The sequence below is a fragment of the Schistocerca cancellata genome, chromosome 5, assembly GCF_023864275.1.
Source record: "Schistocerca cancellata isolate TAMUIC-IGC-003103 chromosome 5, iqSchCanc2.1, whole genome shotgun sequence".
NCBI lineage: Eukaryota > Metazoa > Arthropoda > Insecta > Orthoptera > Acrididae > Schistocerca > Schistocerca cancellata.
In genome coordinates, this window is record NC_064630.1 from 580,268,890 (window position 1) to 580,281,975 (window position 13,086).

At 41.6% G+C, this 13,086-nt stretch overlaps 1 protein-coding gene across 2 annotated transcripts in view; it reads right to left on the reverse strand.

Moving 5' to 3' along the window:
* Positions 1-13,086, reverse strand: part of LOC126187881 (E3 ubiquitin-protein ligase synoviolin) — a 90,245-nt gene that overhangs the window by 40,122 nt on the left and 37,037 nt on the right. For both annotated transcript variants that reach the window (XM_049929217.1, XM_049929218.1), the window contains exons 7-8: positions 11,692-11,834; positions 8,389-8,634 (exon numbers count right to left, since the gene is read on the reverse strand). In XM_049929217.1, the coding sequence (XP_049785174.1) occupies positions 8,389-8,634; positions 11,692-11,834 (389 nt within the window). The remainder of the gene's footprint in view (positions 1-8,388; positions 8,635-11,691; positions 11,835-13,086) is intronic.

Here is a 13,086-nt window from a genome sequence, read left to right on the forward strand (position 1 = left end):
TTGAGCCCAGAGACCGGGGAGAAACTAGGTACACCTGAGAACCGTCGAAGCCAACTCCAAACTTCCGAGGAGGGAGTGAATATGTTAAATGAGCTAATAAAGAATTTCCAGCTCGCCTTCTTGCTATCGCGGATGACACGACGGCATTGCGCATGGAACTGCTTATAGCGGATACAGTTGGCCAAAGTAGGATGGTGGCGGAAAACGCGAAGAGCACGTCACCGCTCACGTATTGCGTCACAGCATGCCTCGTTCCACCAAGGAATTGGGGGGGGGGGGGGGGGGGGGCGCCGGGGCAATTCGGAGGTGCGTGGTATTGAAAGTTCCGCAGCTGTAAGAATAACGTCAGTAATATGTGTGACCTCATCGTCGACGCTGGGAAAGTGATGGTCATCGAATGTCGCTAGAGATGAAAAAAGTGTCCAATCGGCTTGGGCAAACTTCCAGCGTCGCGGGCGCATATATGGCAGTTGAGGCTGCAGTCTAAGCACACATGGAAAGTGGTCACTCGAGTGTGTATCATCAAGGGCGAACCATTCGAAGTGCCGAGCTAGCGGAACAGTACCGACCACAAGGTCCAAATGAGATAAATTTGTCGTGGAGGCTTACAAAATTGTAGGGACCCATGTTGAGGCAAACTAGATCCGCTTGATGGAAGACGTCTAGCAATAGTGAGCCACGTGGACAAGGATGTGGAGATCCCCAAAGTGGGTGGTGGGCATTGAAGTCCCCAACCAGCAAATAGGGGGGTGGAAGCTGACCAAGAAGATGAAGGAGATCAGCTCGTGCCATTGGTGTGGATGATGGAATGTATACAGTACAAAGAGAGAACGTGTATCCAGAAAGGGAAAGACGGACGGCGACAGCTTGGAAGGAAGTGTTTAAGTGGATTGGGTGATAATGGAGAGTATCATGGAGAAGAATCATGAGTCCTCCATGGGCTGGAGTGCCTTCAACAGAGGGGAGATCATATCAGACGGACTGAAAATGAGGGAGAACAAAGCGGTCATGGGGACGCAGCTTTGTTTCCTGACGACAGAAGATGACCGGCGAGTAGGATCGTAAGAGGATCGACAATTCATCCCGATTGGCTCGAATGCTGCGGGTATTCCAGTGGATAATTGACATAGGGTGAACAGAAAATAGAGGAATGTGACCAAGGTTGCTGTCAACTCAACGACTGCTCAGAGCTTGCAACCGACAGCATGGAATGGCATTAAGCCGAAGGCAGAAGATCCTGATCCATAGGTTGTTCAGGAGCAGCTCCTGCCACCAGCGATCGGCCGGTTGATCGGCCGCCAGCAGTCTGCCTTGGCGACACAGAAGACGGCTGAGGGCGATTTCCGCCAGGTGGTGCTGTAGATGGGACACGCCTTGGTGGAGAAGGAGATGAACTGGGTTTCTTTGTAGCCTTCTTGGAAATATGATGTTTAGAAGAAGGAGGAACCGATGGTAGTGAAGTTGGGATACGTAAAAAATCTTCACGAGTATGCTCTTTTTTTGAAGTCTTGGTGTCTGACTTTTGGGCTCGAGATTTAGCAGAACCCGACGAAGGGTGAGCCATAGAGTGGGCAGGCGAAAGTGTTGAGGTTGAACGGGCGATCTTTGCGCTGGCCGATCTGACGACCGTGGCACTAAAGGTGAGGTCGCAAGTCTGCGTGGCCGCCTCCTTTGTTGGCCGAGGAGAAGCAAGGACAGTGCTGTATTTTCCTGTCTGAGGCACGGTGGGCTGTCGACTGGCGAATAATTTTCGAGCAGCAAAGGTCGACACCTTTTCCTTCACTCTGATTTCCTGGATGAGCTTTTCTTCCTTAAAAACAGGGCAATCTCGAGAGGAAGCAGCGTGGTCACCCATACAGTTGATGCAGCGAGGGGATGGAGGTGGACAAGCACCCTCATGGGCATCCTTGCCACACGTAACACATTTGGCCGGATTGGAACAGGACTGGTTGGTGTGATTGAACCGCTGACACCGATAGCAATGCGTAGGGTTTGGGACGTAGGGGCGAATGGAAATTATCTCATAGCCTGCTTTGATTTTCGATGGGAGTTGAACTTTGTCAAATGTCAAGAAGACAGTGCAGGTTGGAATGATGTTCGTGTCAACCCTTTTCATAACTCTATGAACAGCCGTTACGCCCTGGTCAGACAGGTAGTGCTGAATTTCTTCGTCAGATAATCCATCGAGGGAGCGTGTATAAACGACTCCATGCGAGGAATTTAAAGTGCGGTGCACTTCAACCCGGACAGGGAAGGTGTGCAGCAGTGAAGTGCGCAGCAATTTTTGTGCCTGGAGGGCACTGACTGTTTCTAACAACAAGGTGCCATTCCGTAATCTGGAACAAGACTTTACAGGACCTGCAATTGCGTCGACACCTTTTTGAATAATGAAAGGGTTGACCGTGGAGAAGTTGTGACCTTCGTCAGACCGAGAAACAACAAGGAACTGTGGCAACGATGGAAGAACTGTCTGTGGCTGAGACTCAGTGAACTTACGGTTGTGAGCAGACATAGTGGAAGGTGAGGAAGCCATTGCGGAAGAATCCTCCATGATTACCGGCGTCTCCGATGGCGCGCTCCTCCCTTGTGGGGGCCCTCTCTGAGGGCACTCCTGCCTTAGGTGATAGTTCACACCTCAGGTCACACCTCCCGACAAACGGACGGAGGGACCAATCGGCACTTTCGGAAGGTATCAGCTCGGGTAATCACCCCTCCCTGGACCTGGACATTACCAGGGGGTACGTACGTGTCCTACCTGTCTACCCGGGGCGGGAAATTACGCGTTACCCCGTCACTGGCTACGCACAAAAATGCGTGGGTCGGCCTTGAGACATGCACAGGGAGGAAGAAAGAGAAAGGGAAAAACAAAGAAAGAGAAAGGAAAGAGGAGAGGTCTCAAACGCTGCAGTGGAGAAAAGGGTAAAGAGAAGAGGTAAGGAAAAGAGAAGGACAGAGGAAGGATGAAGACATACAAGCGGAGAAGGCGAAGAATGCGGTACATTTATGAGCGTCCGTCTCCGGACGTAGGCACAAACCATACTCCCAGAGGGGAGAAAGGGAAGGAAAGAGCCAGAGGTGAGGGGAGGGGCGAAGATGGGGGAGAGGGAAGGATGCGGAAAAGGAAGGATGCGGAAAAGGAAGGTATGCAGCCTGGAAAGGTAGGTGGGCCACATTAGCTCGGTGTCCCGTGCTCGCTACGCACGTATCCACAAAAGAGTTGTGGACCCCCTGGGGGGGCTTACTGATGTTCATCTGACTGGTGCAGTGCACCAAATGACCAGTACCGTATTTACTCGAATCTAAGCCGCACTTTTTTTCCGGTTTTTGTAATCCAAAAAACCGCCTGCGGCTTAGAATCGAGTGCAAAGTAAGCGGAAGTTCTGAAAAATGTTGGTAGGTGCCACCACAACTAACTTCTGCCGTCGAATATATGTAGCGATTCACACATGCTTTTCAGGCACAAAGATAAATACTGGCGCCAAAACCTCTGCGTCAGTAAATAAAAATAAAATAAAAAAAAAAACGGTGGAAGACGAGATTTTTTCTCCGCCCCGAGTTTCGACCACTGCATTTTCATACATTAGCCAACGAAGTAAATACAAATTCCGTATTGTTCATCTTCGAATGTAGCAACATTTCAATGTACTGTACTACGAAAATCCGACTGGCAAGACTGGGATGTTTGTCAATATGGCCAACTCTACGTTCTGAATTTTTTTCTACCTATGAGAAGAGATAGTTGCTAATAGGAACTTTTATGAATTGTGAATCACATGCAGTATTTTCTTCACCATAAGAATAATACGTATATAAACATTTTGCCATGTATTGTTTCGTGTTTGCTGCTATCTCATTTAAATCCTGTCTGCTTAATAAACTACGAAACTAAAGTGAGACAACAGCAAACGCGGAAGAATATACGTATCCTGTTTATATTCGTATTATTCTTGTGCCTAATAGTGATATAGTTCAGAAATTAAGCATGGCAATTGACTAGATTTTTAAATCTAAGATGAATAATTTCTGTGCAGAATGTTATGTACTAAAGAGGTGTCTGCAAAGGTTTTCAAACGGAGAAAAATTTTCGCTAAACTCTCGTTCAGAACATCATCTATCATACGCATTCTATTATTTGGTTCTTGTTGATCATCGTCAAAGAAAGCAGCAGTGTTAGTAAAAACAAATAGCAGTCTCTTGCCATTGTTTCGGTAATGAGACGATTCCTCTCTTTTTCTGAAAATTGTAAGTGGCGGTAGTGCGCACAAAAGCAAGCCATGCCGCGAGCGGGACAGGTCGTAAACACTCATTATCAGAATGCGACAAACAGTGCATGACAAAGTACAGTAATGCATTTTCAGCTTAGATTGATGTACACACCTATAACAAAGAGTACGGCACTTATCAGATCAAAGAAAAATAAGCAATCAATCCAAACCAGACGAAGCATGTGAAAAAGGAAGGGTACCCATATAAATACGGACGGAGCGCCTGACGCATAGCAATGGCTACCTGGTAAAGCTTAACTGCTAAGCCTACGACTCGAACCAAACTACTATTGTTGTATCGTCATTCATTCGACCTAAATTGTGTCTCATATTACAATGGACTAACTTTGTTTCGATTTGGAGATGCGGCCTAAAACTTTACTCTCCCCTTGAATTTCGAGTCTCAAATATCAGGTGCGGCTTAGATTCGGGAAATTTTTTTTTCCTTGATTTCGAATCTCAATTTTCAGGTGCGGCTTAGATTCGAGTGCGGCTTAGATTCGAGTAAATACGGTAATTTCACACCAACTATCAAGATGCTAGTTCAAAATCACTGTAAAAACATCCAGGGTGATGTAAATTAATGCCTATGTCCTATTTGTATGTAGTACCCCTCCTCTGAACTACACATTTCTGTGTAAATATAATAAACATTTACAATACAAATGTGTTCGTTTCTTAATCCTTTATTTCTGTATACTACTTGTGGCCTTGAAAGTAGGACGTGTTACAATGGTTCGAAACTGCGTTTCACCCGTACATGGCCAACCGTTGCATGGCACAGGATACACAAACTTTGGGTAAGCACATTTTACACTTACGTCCCACACACGCATGTTGTCCCACATATGATTGGCCTCCTGATAACCGTGTATCAGTGCCGTGTTTACGGATGCTGCATATGTGCGAAACGACCTCGGACATGTGTGTGTTCCACCTGCACTATGTACGTTAGCTTGTCCATACTCAGCTGTGTGCATGAAGCGCTCTCACAGCAGCACAGTTGCTCCCCCCCCCCCCCCCCACCTCCCTCCGTGCAGTGTGCATACCCAAGTGGCCAGCCACATCGCACAGCTCTACTACCCCCACTACATACCCTCACAGCTGCTTAGCATTGCCCTCATGGCTCACAGTACTCGCAGGCAACCATGCAGGCAGTTCTTGTGCACACCTCTGATTTGGAAGTTTATTTTACTGACCTATAATGGGTTTGGTTACTGGGTCTACTTGGTCGAAAAATAATATGGATCTTCTAATATATCTTCCCCTCTCTCTTTCAGCTTTTCATGTTGTTATTTCTTTTTACCCACTTTATTTAATCTTCTAGAACATGACATCATGGACAAGGAATTCTACAATACCTTCATTAAAACACTAATTATTGAAATAAGCAATATTTTAGATGCAATAGGGTACACAGCTAAAATAAATTATTTTAATGACAATAATCTTCACACTGGTGGTCATAAGTTGGATTAGAATATACTTTTCTTTTGTCTTTTTCCAACAGTGCACAGTTTTGTATGTGCAGCCATTTTCAAGTTTATGCTGTAACCTATCAAATAGAGATATTTGGGTTACTGTTGGAATGTTGTCGCTCACATTTTAAAACTGTAGTTGTATGGTCAGACTTTGCTTTGAAATAAAAAGTGACATCTGGTGTATTAGGGCCTTATTAGAACAGTTTGCCAGTATGTCTTTGTCTTAAGAAGTGCACACAGTAAAGTGAAGTCATCTATAATTTTTCTCAATTCACCTTGGAGATGAAGAAAATGTGACCTGCAGCGATTTACTTGCTCAAAGCGAGCATCCCTGAGCAGAAAAAGATAGCAACACAGCAATCTGAATGGAAAAATTATTCTGCAATCAAAGAAAGTAGGTCCTATAGTAACAGAGATGGAGTGCCTGGTGCTAACAGGGCACGTACAATAAGAACACAAACATGATGGCAAAGCAGCTTTCTGAGGAGAGACAAAGTTTTAGGAAGTTGTATTGGAGGACGTGGAGCATGTAAGGCAACAGTGAGTGGTGGTATAACAATATCGTGTACCACTGCTCACAATTACGTACTCACTTTATGTGATTCCTTCAACAGACAGATCTCTTATTTGATTTTGTGCTAAACTTAACTTCTCATTCTCTCTTTTCTCTCTGTTGCTGTATATCTTTGTCTACTCTAAATGACTCTGAGCACTATGGGACTCAACTGCTGCGGTCAAAAGTCCCCTAGAACTTAGAACTACTTAAACCTAACTAACCTAAGGACAGCACACAACACCCAGCCATCACGAGGCAGAGAAAATCCCTGACCCCGCCGGGAATCGAACCCGGGCATGGGAAGCGAGAACGCTACCGCACGACCACGAGATGCGGGCTTTGTCTACTCTAAACCTCCACCTCACACTTTTCACCACTTTATCACAGTATTATTTACTCCTCTCTCTAACTTCTTAACTTCTCAGGTTTTTAAAACACATTTATTCGTGGCATTTCATTGTTTGATTATCTCTCACTTGTTTCTGATTTACCTGATTTGTTAGGTTGGTATTTTTATAACATTCAGTTAATATCTTATAGTTATTTCTACACTTTTCGGTACTTCCGAAATTCCCAAAAAAATGGCTCTGAGCACTATGGGACTTAACTGCTACGGTCATCAGTCCCCTAGAACTTAGAACTACTTAAACCTAACTAATCTAAGGACAGCACACAACACCCAGCCATCACCAGGCAGAGAAAATCCCTGACCCCGCCGGGAATCGAACTCGGGAACCCGGGCGTGGGAAGCGAGAACGCTACCGCACGACCACGAGATGCGCCGAAATTCCCACTATCCCCCCCACCTCTATAATGTGTCTCATAAGAACTTAAATTTTTGTTGTCTGTAGCCTCACTTTACAATGTGAATAATACTTTCAAGAATAGAAGGTATAACAAGGACAATGTGGATGAAATGAATGGAAGAATGGAGGAATGGGGAGGGAAGAGTAAAGGTTGGGGAAGGAAGTTTGAAGGTTTCGGAGTGAAGGAGTGGGGGAAGTAAGAGTAGAGGAATGGGGAAGGAATAAGGGAGAGAAAGGGCGGAGAAAGAAGAAGGGAGAAGAAAGGTGGAGACGGAAGACGGGAGGGAAGGGGTGAGGTAGGAAGAAGGGAGGGATGGGAGAGGAATGGAGTGGGAAGGGAGGGATGGGAGAGGAAGGGAGTGGGAAGGAAGAGTATGGGAGGAGGGCAGGAGAGGGGAGGAGTGAGTAGGAAGATGGGAGCATTTGGGAGGAAGATGGGAGGAGTGGCTAGGAAGAGGGGAGAATTTGGAAGGAAGTGGGGAGAATTTGGAAGGAAGAGGGGACGATTTGGAAGGAAGAGGGGAGGGGAAGGGTGAGGGTACCCTGCTTCAGGCAGGAGTTTCTAATAAAGTTGTGGTTTCACACCATATATTTCAAGATATATCTCTGTTATTCTCTGTCTCATCCTCAGGATGTGATAAACTCCTTCTTTCTTGTAATAAGCTTAAACAATATGCACAATTCACATTTTGCGTGTGGGAACGCCAGCCGATTCAATTGAAGAAAACAACTGACTTCAATTCCACTGACCATTGTCCAAAGTCTGTAGGTTCAGGCATTGAAATCAGCTGCACTGAGGCCATGCACCTACTGGCATAATGCTTTGAAAAGATCAGTCGTCTTCGGCTGATGTTGGTTGTCGATGGAATGCATCGATGTTGGGCCACTATGACTCCAGCCTATGGGATCAAGGGAGCTGGTGAAGGTACACCTCCCATCTACACAAAAAAACTAGTGCTAGGGCAAAGACTCTTTAACAGATTGGATCAGCAGTGAATACAGTACCACTTCGAGAGAGAGTGGGACGATTAAGTGAAAAATATTCCACACCTCAGTACTCATTACCTTGACAGAGGGGGGAAAAAGATCACGCTGTACTCCTACCTTTTGGGGTAACAGTTTCCCCCATAAAGGACTTATATTTACATGTGAAACTATGTGTCAGTATGCTGAACGATGAGATGAAATCAGTCCTCCATCTGTGTCTGACTGTTTTACTCACACATTGTTATCAAAGTTAATGTTTACATGGTACACGCACATTAAACTTTACTCTATACCTGGTGGTGGCATCTGGGGAATTAAAGGAGGTGGTCCCACAAGAGGAACTTGTTGTGGCTGCTGCTGTTGCTGCTGCTGTTGTTGTTGCTGCTGCTGCTGTTGCTGCTGCTGCTGTTGTGCAGGTTGTGACGGTGCTGGAGTGCGAAGTATGTTGAGTCGGCATGTGGGGCATGTCTGTTGCCTTTGGAACCATGATCGTAAGCATGCCGTGTGGAAGATATGATTGCACGGCAGCTTTTTAGATGCTGTAACAGAAGATAATGGAATAATCAACGCACTGCATAAAAACAAATATTTTTAGCCTGATATGAATGCCAACACCTAGTTTTTTCTCAGGAAGAAAACAAGGAGGAAGAGGTAACAGTACCAGTGGTATCAAACAGTTTGGTTATAATTTTCATGAATCAGGGTACTGAATATTTCGTTTATAATTTACGAGATGTGGATTATTAAACAATTTATTGCTAGTTTTTGAGTTGCACAGTACTGAATCTTTCTTATATGGATGTGGTTCTGCCAGTTTAATTCAGTTTTGTCGCAGTTCTACACTTTGTAATAAAAATATAAATTAGACACATCAGTGTGAAAATCACTTTTATTTTTCATGTTTCTCAGGTTTATGTATTATTTTACAATGAACTATGTAACAAATCATTCCACTTATAATTTTCCATAAGAAATTCAGGAACTGTAAAGATACACATGATCACGATGTTAATAATGATCAAATTAAATAGAAGTGTTATAGAAACATAATGCTCACAATTAGAAGCAATTAAAAAGCATTAATTTGTAACAATGACAAAAGTTTCTACAAATCAAAACATTAATTGCTCTGCTGCATTACTTTACTTTGCTTTGACACCATTGTAGCAGTGTTTAGTGAGACCTTATGGTGAACAACTGTTTGAAAAGAGTTGTGTGGTAGACAGACTGGGACATCAGATGTAAATTATGTGAGACGTGGAGAATGAGCACCAACTTACTGTATCAAGGACGTGAATATCAAGGATAAATAAAAGAAATTAACGTGAAATATATTCAAATATGGGTACTACAAGCAACATCAGCAACTACAAAATGATTTTTGCCATTTAGCACTTGCACCCTGGAGAAGACTATATAGGAATTCATACAAAAGCCAACAATCTGGATGAATACAGAACCTAAGTACTATTCTTCAGTTAATACTGTACATCCAGATTTCTAAGATCAACTTTTTACATCATGCGTATTTTGGGCTAATGCACCATTTTTTGTTTGTGGACCCATTTATTGGAAATTTAGAAACTTATATAGATTATGGTACAACTTACAGTAAGTGATGAGTTCATTAGAGACGCAGCACAAGCTCAAAAAGGAGGAGGATTGAAAGGAAATCGACCATGTACTCTTTAGAAATAATGTCACCATATACCCCAATTGGTCATCCTGGGCAGATATCTGTGGCATGAATGAAATAGTCTCCATAAGTACTCTGTTTAGAGCAATACATGTTTGCAATTCAGATGACAGCTGCTGCAAAACTTTTCACTTTCTGTGTATGTGTCATCCCAATACACTACACATCAAATGCGTGTCTACAAGCTACTGCAGTTAGTAATTCCTTATATTCAACAAACAGCCATGAAATACAAATAGTGGCAAGCACTACAGTCAATCCATAAAAGGTGACTGTGAATTGTTCCTCAGCATAGCACCATCAATAGCAGTACTGAGACAGTTGTTTGTCATGACAACTAAACCTACTTACAAAAAGGTTTCTCAAATACATTACTCATTCAAAACTTCACAGCAGCTGAAGTATGCCTTTATGATAAATAGTTCCTTATCTGAAAATGCTCCACTTACAACAGTTCAATTTAGACACTAAACATTAAACTCAAATCACCATTAGGTGAAAATTAACGAGCTACATCTGCACTCTACATTACTGTATAATATAGTGAAGAGCACCTGGAGTAACAGCATTTTTTGCTCCCTTTCTATTCCACTCAGGGTTGCCATGTTTTTTGTGAACAAAATCAACATTTTTACAAAACCTAGACAAAACACACTTAGATGTAAAACTCGAAATACAATATAGCAAAGCACTGCATTTTATCTTATTGATGTATCATCTTCTACTGGAGTTCGACAAGCACTTCTGTAATGTCCTCATGCTGACGTAAAACAAGATGTACATTTGCTGGCATTTTGATCTGGTAAAAATCACGTAACATTTAATAAATTTGGTTATTTGTATTTCAATGATTAGGCTGATTACCACTGCCTTTGTAATCATTTCTATTTTCATTGCACAAGATTCCATCATTGTAACAGATCCCTGTATTTCAAGTAAATTACTAATATAGCATTTAAGTATCAAAAAAGTTCAGGTCGCCTAGCCAGTCTGTGGTATCACACATTTTTAGTGTTATTTCTAAATATTATCAACTTAAATTTTCATCTGCAGTCTTAGAGTACAATTCACTATTGCCTAAGTGCCAAGTAGGATTGTCTCCTCAACACAGTTTGTTACCATAAAAAGCACTGACCAACAATGCCTATGCATCATTTTCTGAGCAGACAGTGGTAAACACAGGAGAGAAATCTCGTGTCGGTTACAGGTCATATCTGGAGTAATGGTCGAAGATGGGGCTCTCTCTTGTTTCAACCTCCAGTTAGAGATGATGTGTACTGCCTCCTCTCTCTACTGATCTGTATGGACTTTGTTCCTACTTAAAAACTGTAACCTTCCATTCCCACCTTGATAGGCTAATAGTTGGGCATCCTGGTATTCCGTCACAGAGAATATATAGGCATTATTTCAAATTCTTTCTTTTATTTTAAAGCATTCCCTTTAGATGCCCATATCCTTGTTCATTCTTATCAAGATCAACTGCACCTGCACAAAATCATCGATAACTTACTTTTAAAGATACCTGTCATACTGGAGTTGCACATCACTGATGGATGGATAAACATTCAAGAAACAACAAAAACAACAACAACAACGAAGAGAGAAAGGAGAGACATGGAAGAGAAATTATCATAAACAAAAGAGATGAAGTTTGTGGTTTCCACAGCAACATTGATTCCAGTGAGAACATGAAATTTCTATACTATTTAAGTACACAGCTATTTTGAACCTATTAACTTTTTTCTAGTCTTTAATTAAAAAAGGGGGATAGGAAAATTAAAACTCTAACACATTCTCATAGTTGTATTACATGTACATTCACACTGGGGCCATTAAATACCAATGAAAAGAATCTGTAGAATATCCGAACAAATAAAATACAATGGTAACAAATAATCACCTGACACCATCTCCTCTCTGCAGATGATGCAAACATTATCAGCAGCTGCTAGTTCCTCTGGTGTAGCATCAGGATACAACGTGTTCATGTTTCTTATAGCGCGCCGAGACAGAATAACATCATTGAAGGCTTTTTTAAATGACCTGGGTGTAACAATTTCCATAGTTCATCATTAAAATTCAATTTACACAAATCTGTGATAGACAGGTAGCATAAAGTAAGGATTAAGACAGGAGTTTACATACTTACTGACTTTTATGGAGATCACATGCACAAATAAAACTGAGATAATATACAAATTGCGTTCAAATTTGTTAAAATCACTACACATGATATGGAATTTGAAAATGAAGGACAGTGAAGCTCCATGTATATAAAGGGTACATGCATTACATTTTTAAATAAAATAACATTATTTTCTGTGCACACCTGTAATATATGCTAACATTACACAAAAGTCACACAAGTACTGTTAAAGCGTGTGTTTCAAATGTATTGGTTTGCAGTGGGGAAACAAAATCAGTAAGTTAACTAACACTTACAGCAGCAAAACCTTGGCAAATTGCTATTTCTATATAATTAGTTACAGACTCTTAACTGTCATTTCCCACTGATAATTATACCATAATAAATTGGTCACTAGTTAAAAGGACAAGAATGATGAAGGAACTCACTGGATATTGTTGACTGGATCATGGATTGCCTGATATCATTTAAAGGCATTACTGCTTAATCACAATGTGAACCCACCTTCCACAAGATAGAAAACCATGTAACCTCATTTAGATGTGTTAATGATCCAATTGTTAACTGTTTTGTTGCAATAAGATATGTGAATAAATATTAACATTTCTGTGTGTCCAATTACAGAATCTTAAAGGACTTCATCATCTTACATTTACATGCCAGAATATTTATGCTTTGAAGCTAATGTTGGAATACAAATAAAAATTATCTTGAACTGAGATACACCACGACAAATGATATAAAATTATTTTCATAAGGATTCTGTTACCGTTACATCTACTGTATAAAATGTTCCTACTGTGGTACACAAATTACTTTCAAATGTATAACAGGAACTTTTGAATCACCAAAACTTCCAAAGTAAAACGTTTTTCTTACAGTCCGTTACATGTTATCAGAATATTGTTTTTTTTTTTTGTGTGCAAATCCTTTGGCAATGTGAAAAAAAAAACAGTTCATTAAAAATAAATGACAATTAGTAAAGCTATTATTCTTAAATTAATCAGCTTTTCCACATTACTGTCAAATATCTCATATAAGATATTCTTCAGTTGCAAAACATGATTGGAAAGAAATCAGCTCCATTTTTATTCCCAAAGTAGCAGCTTGATGATCATTATATAAGATGCTACTACGTATCTTTTTGAG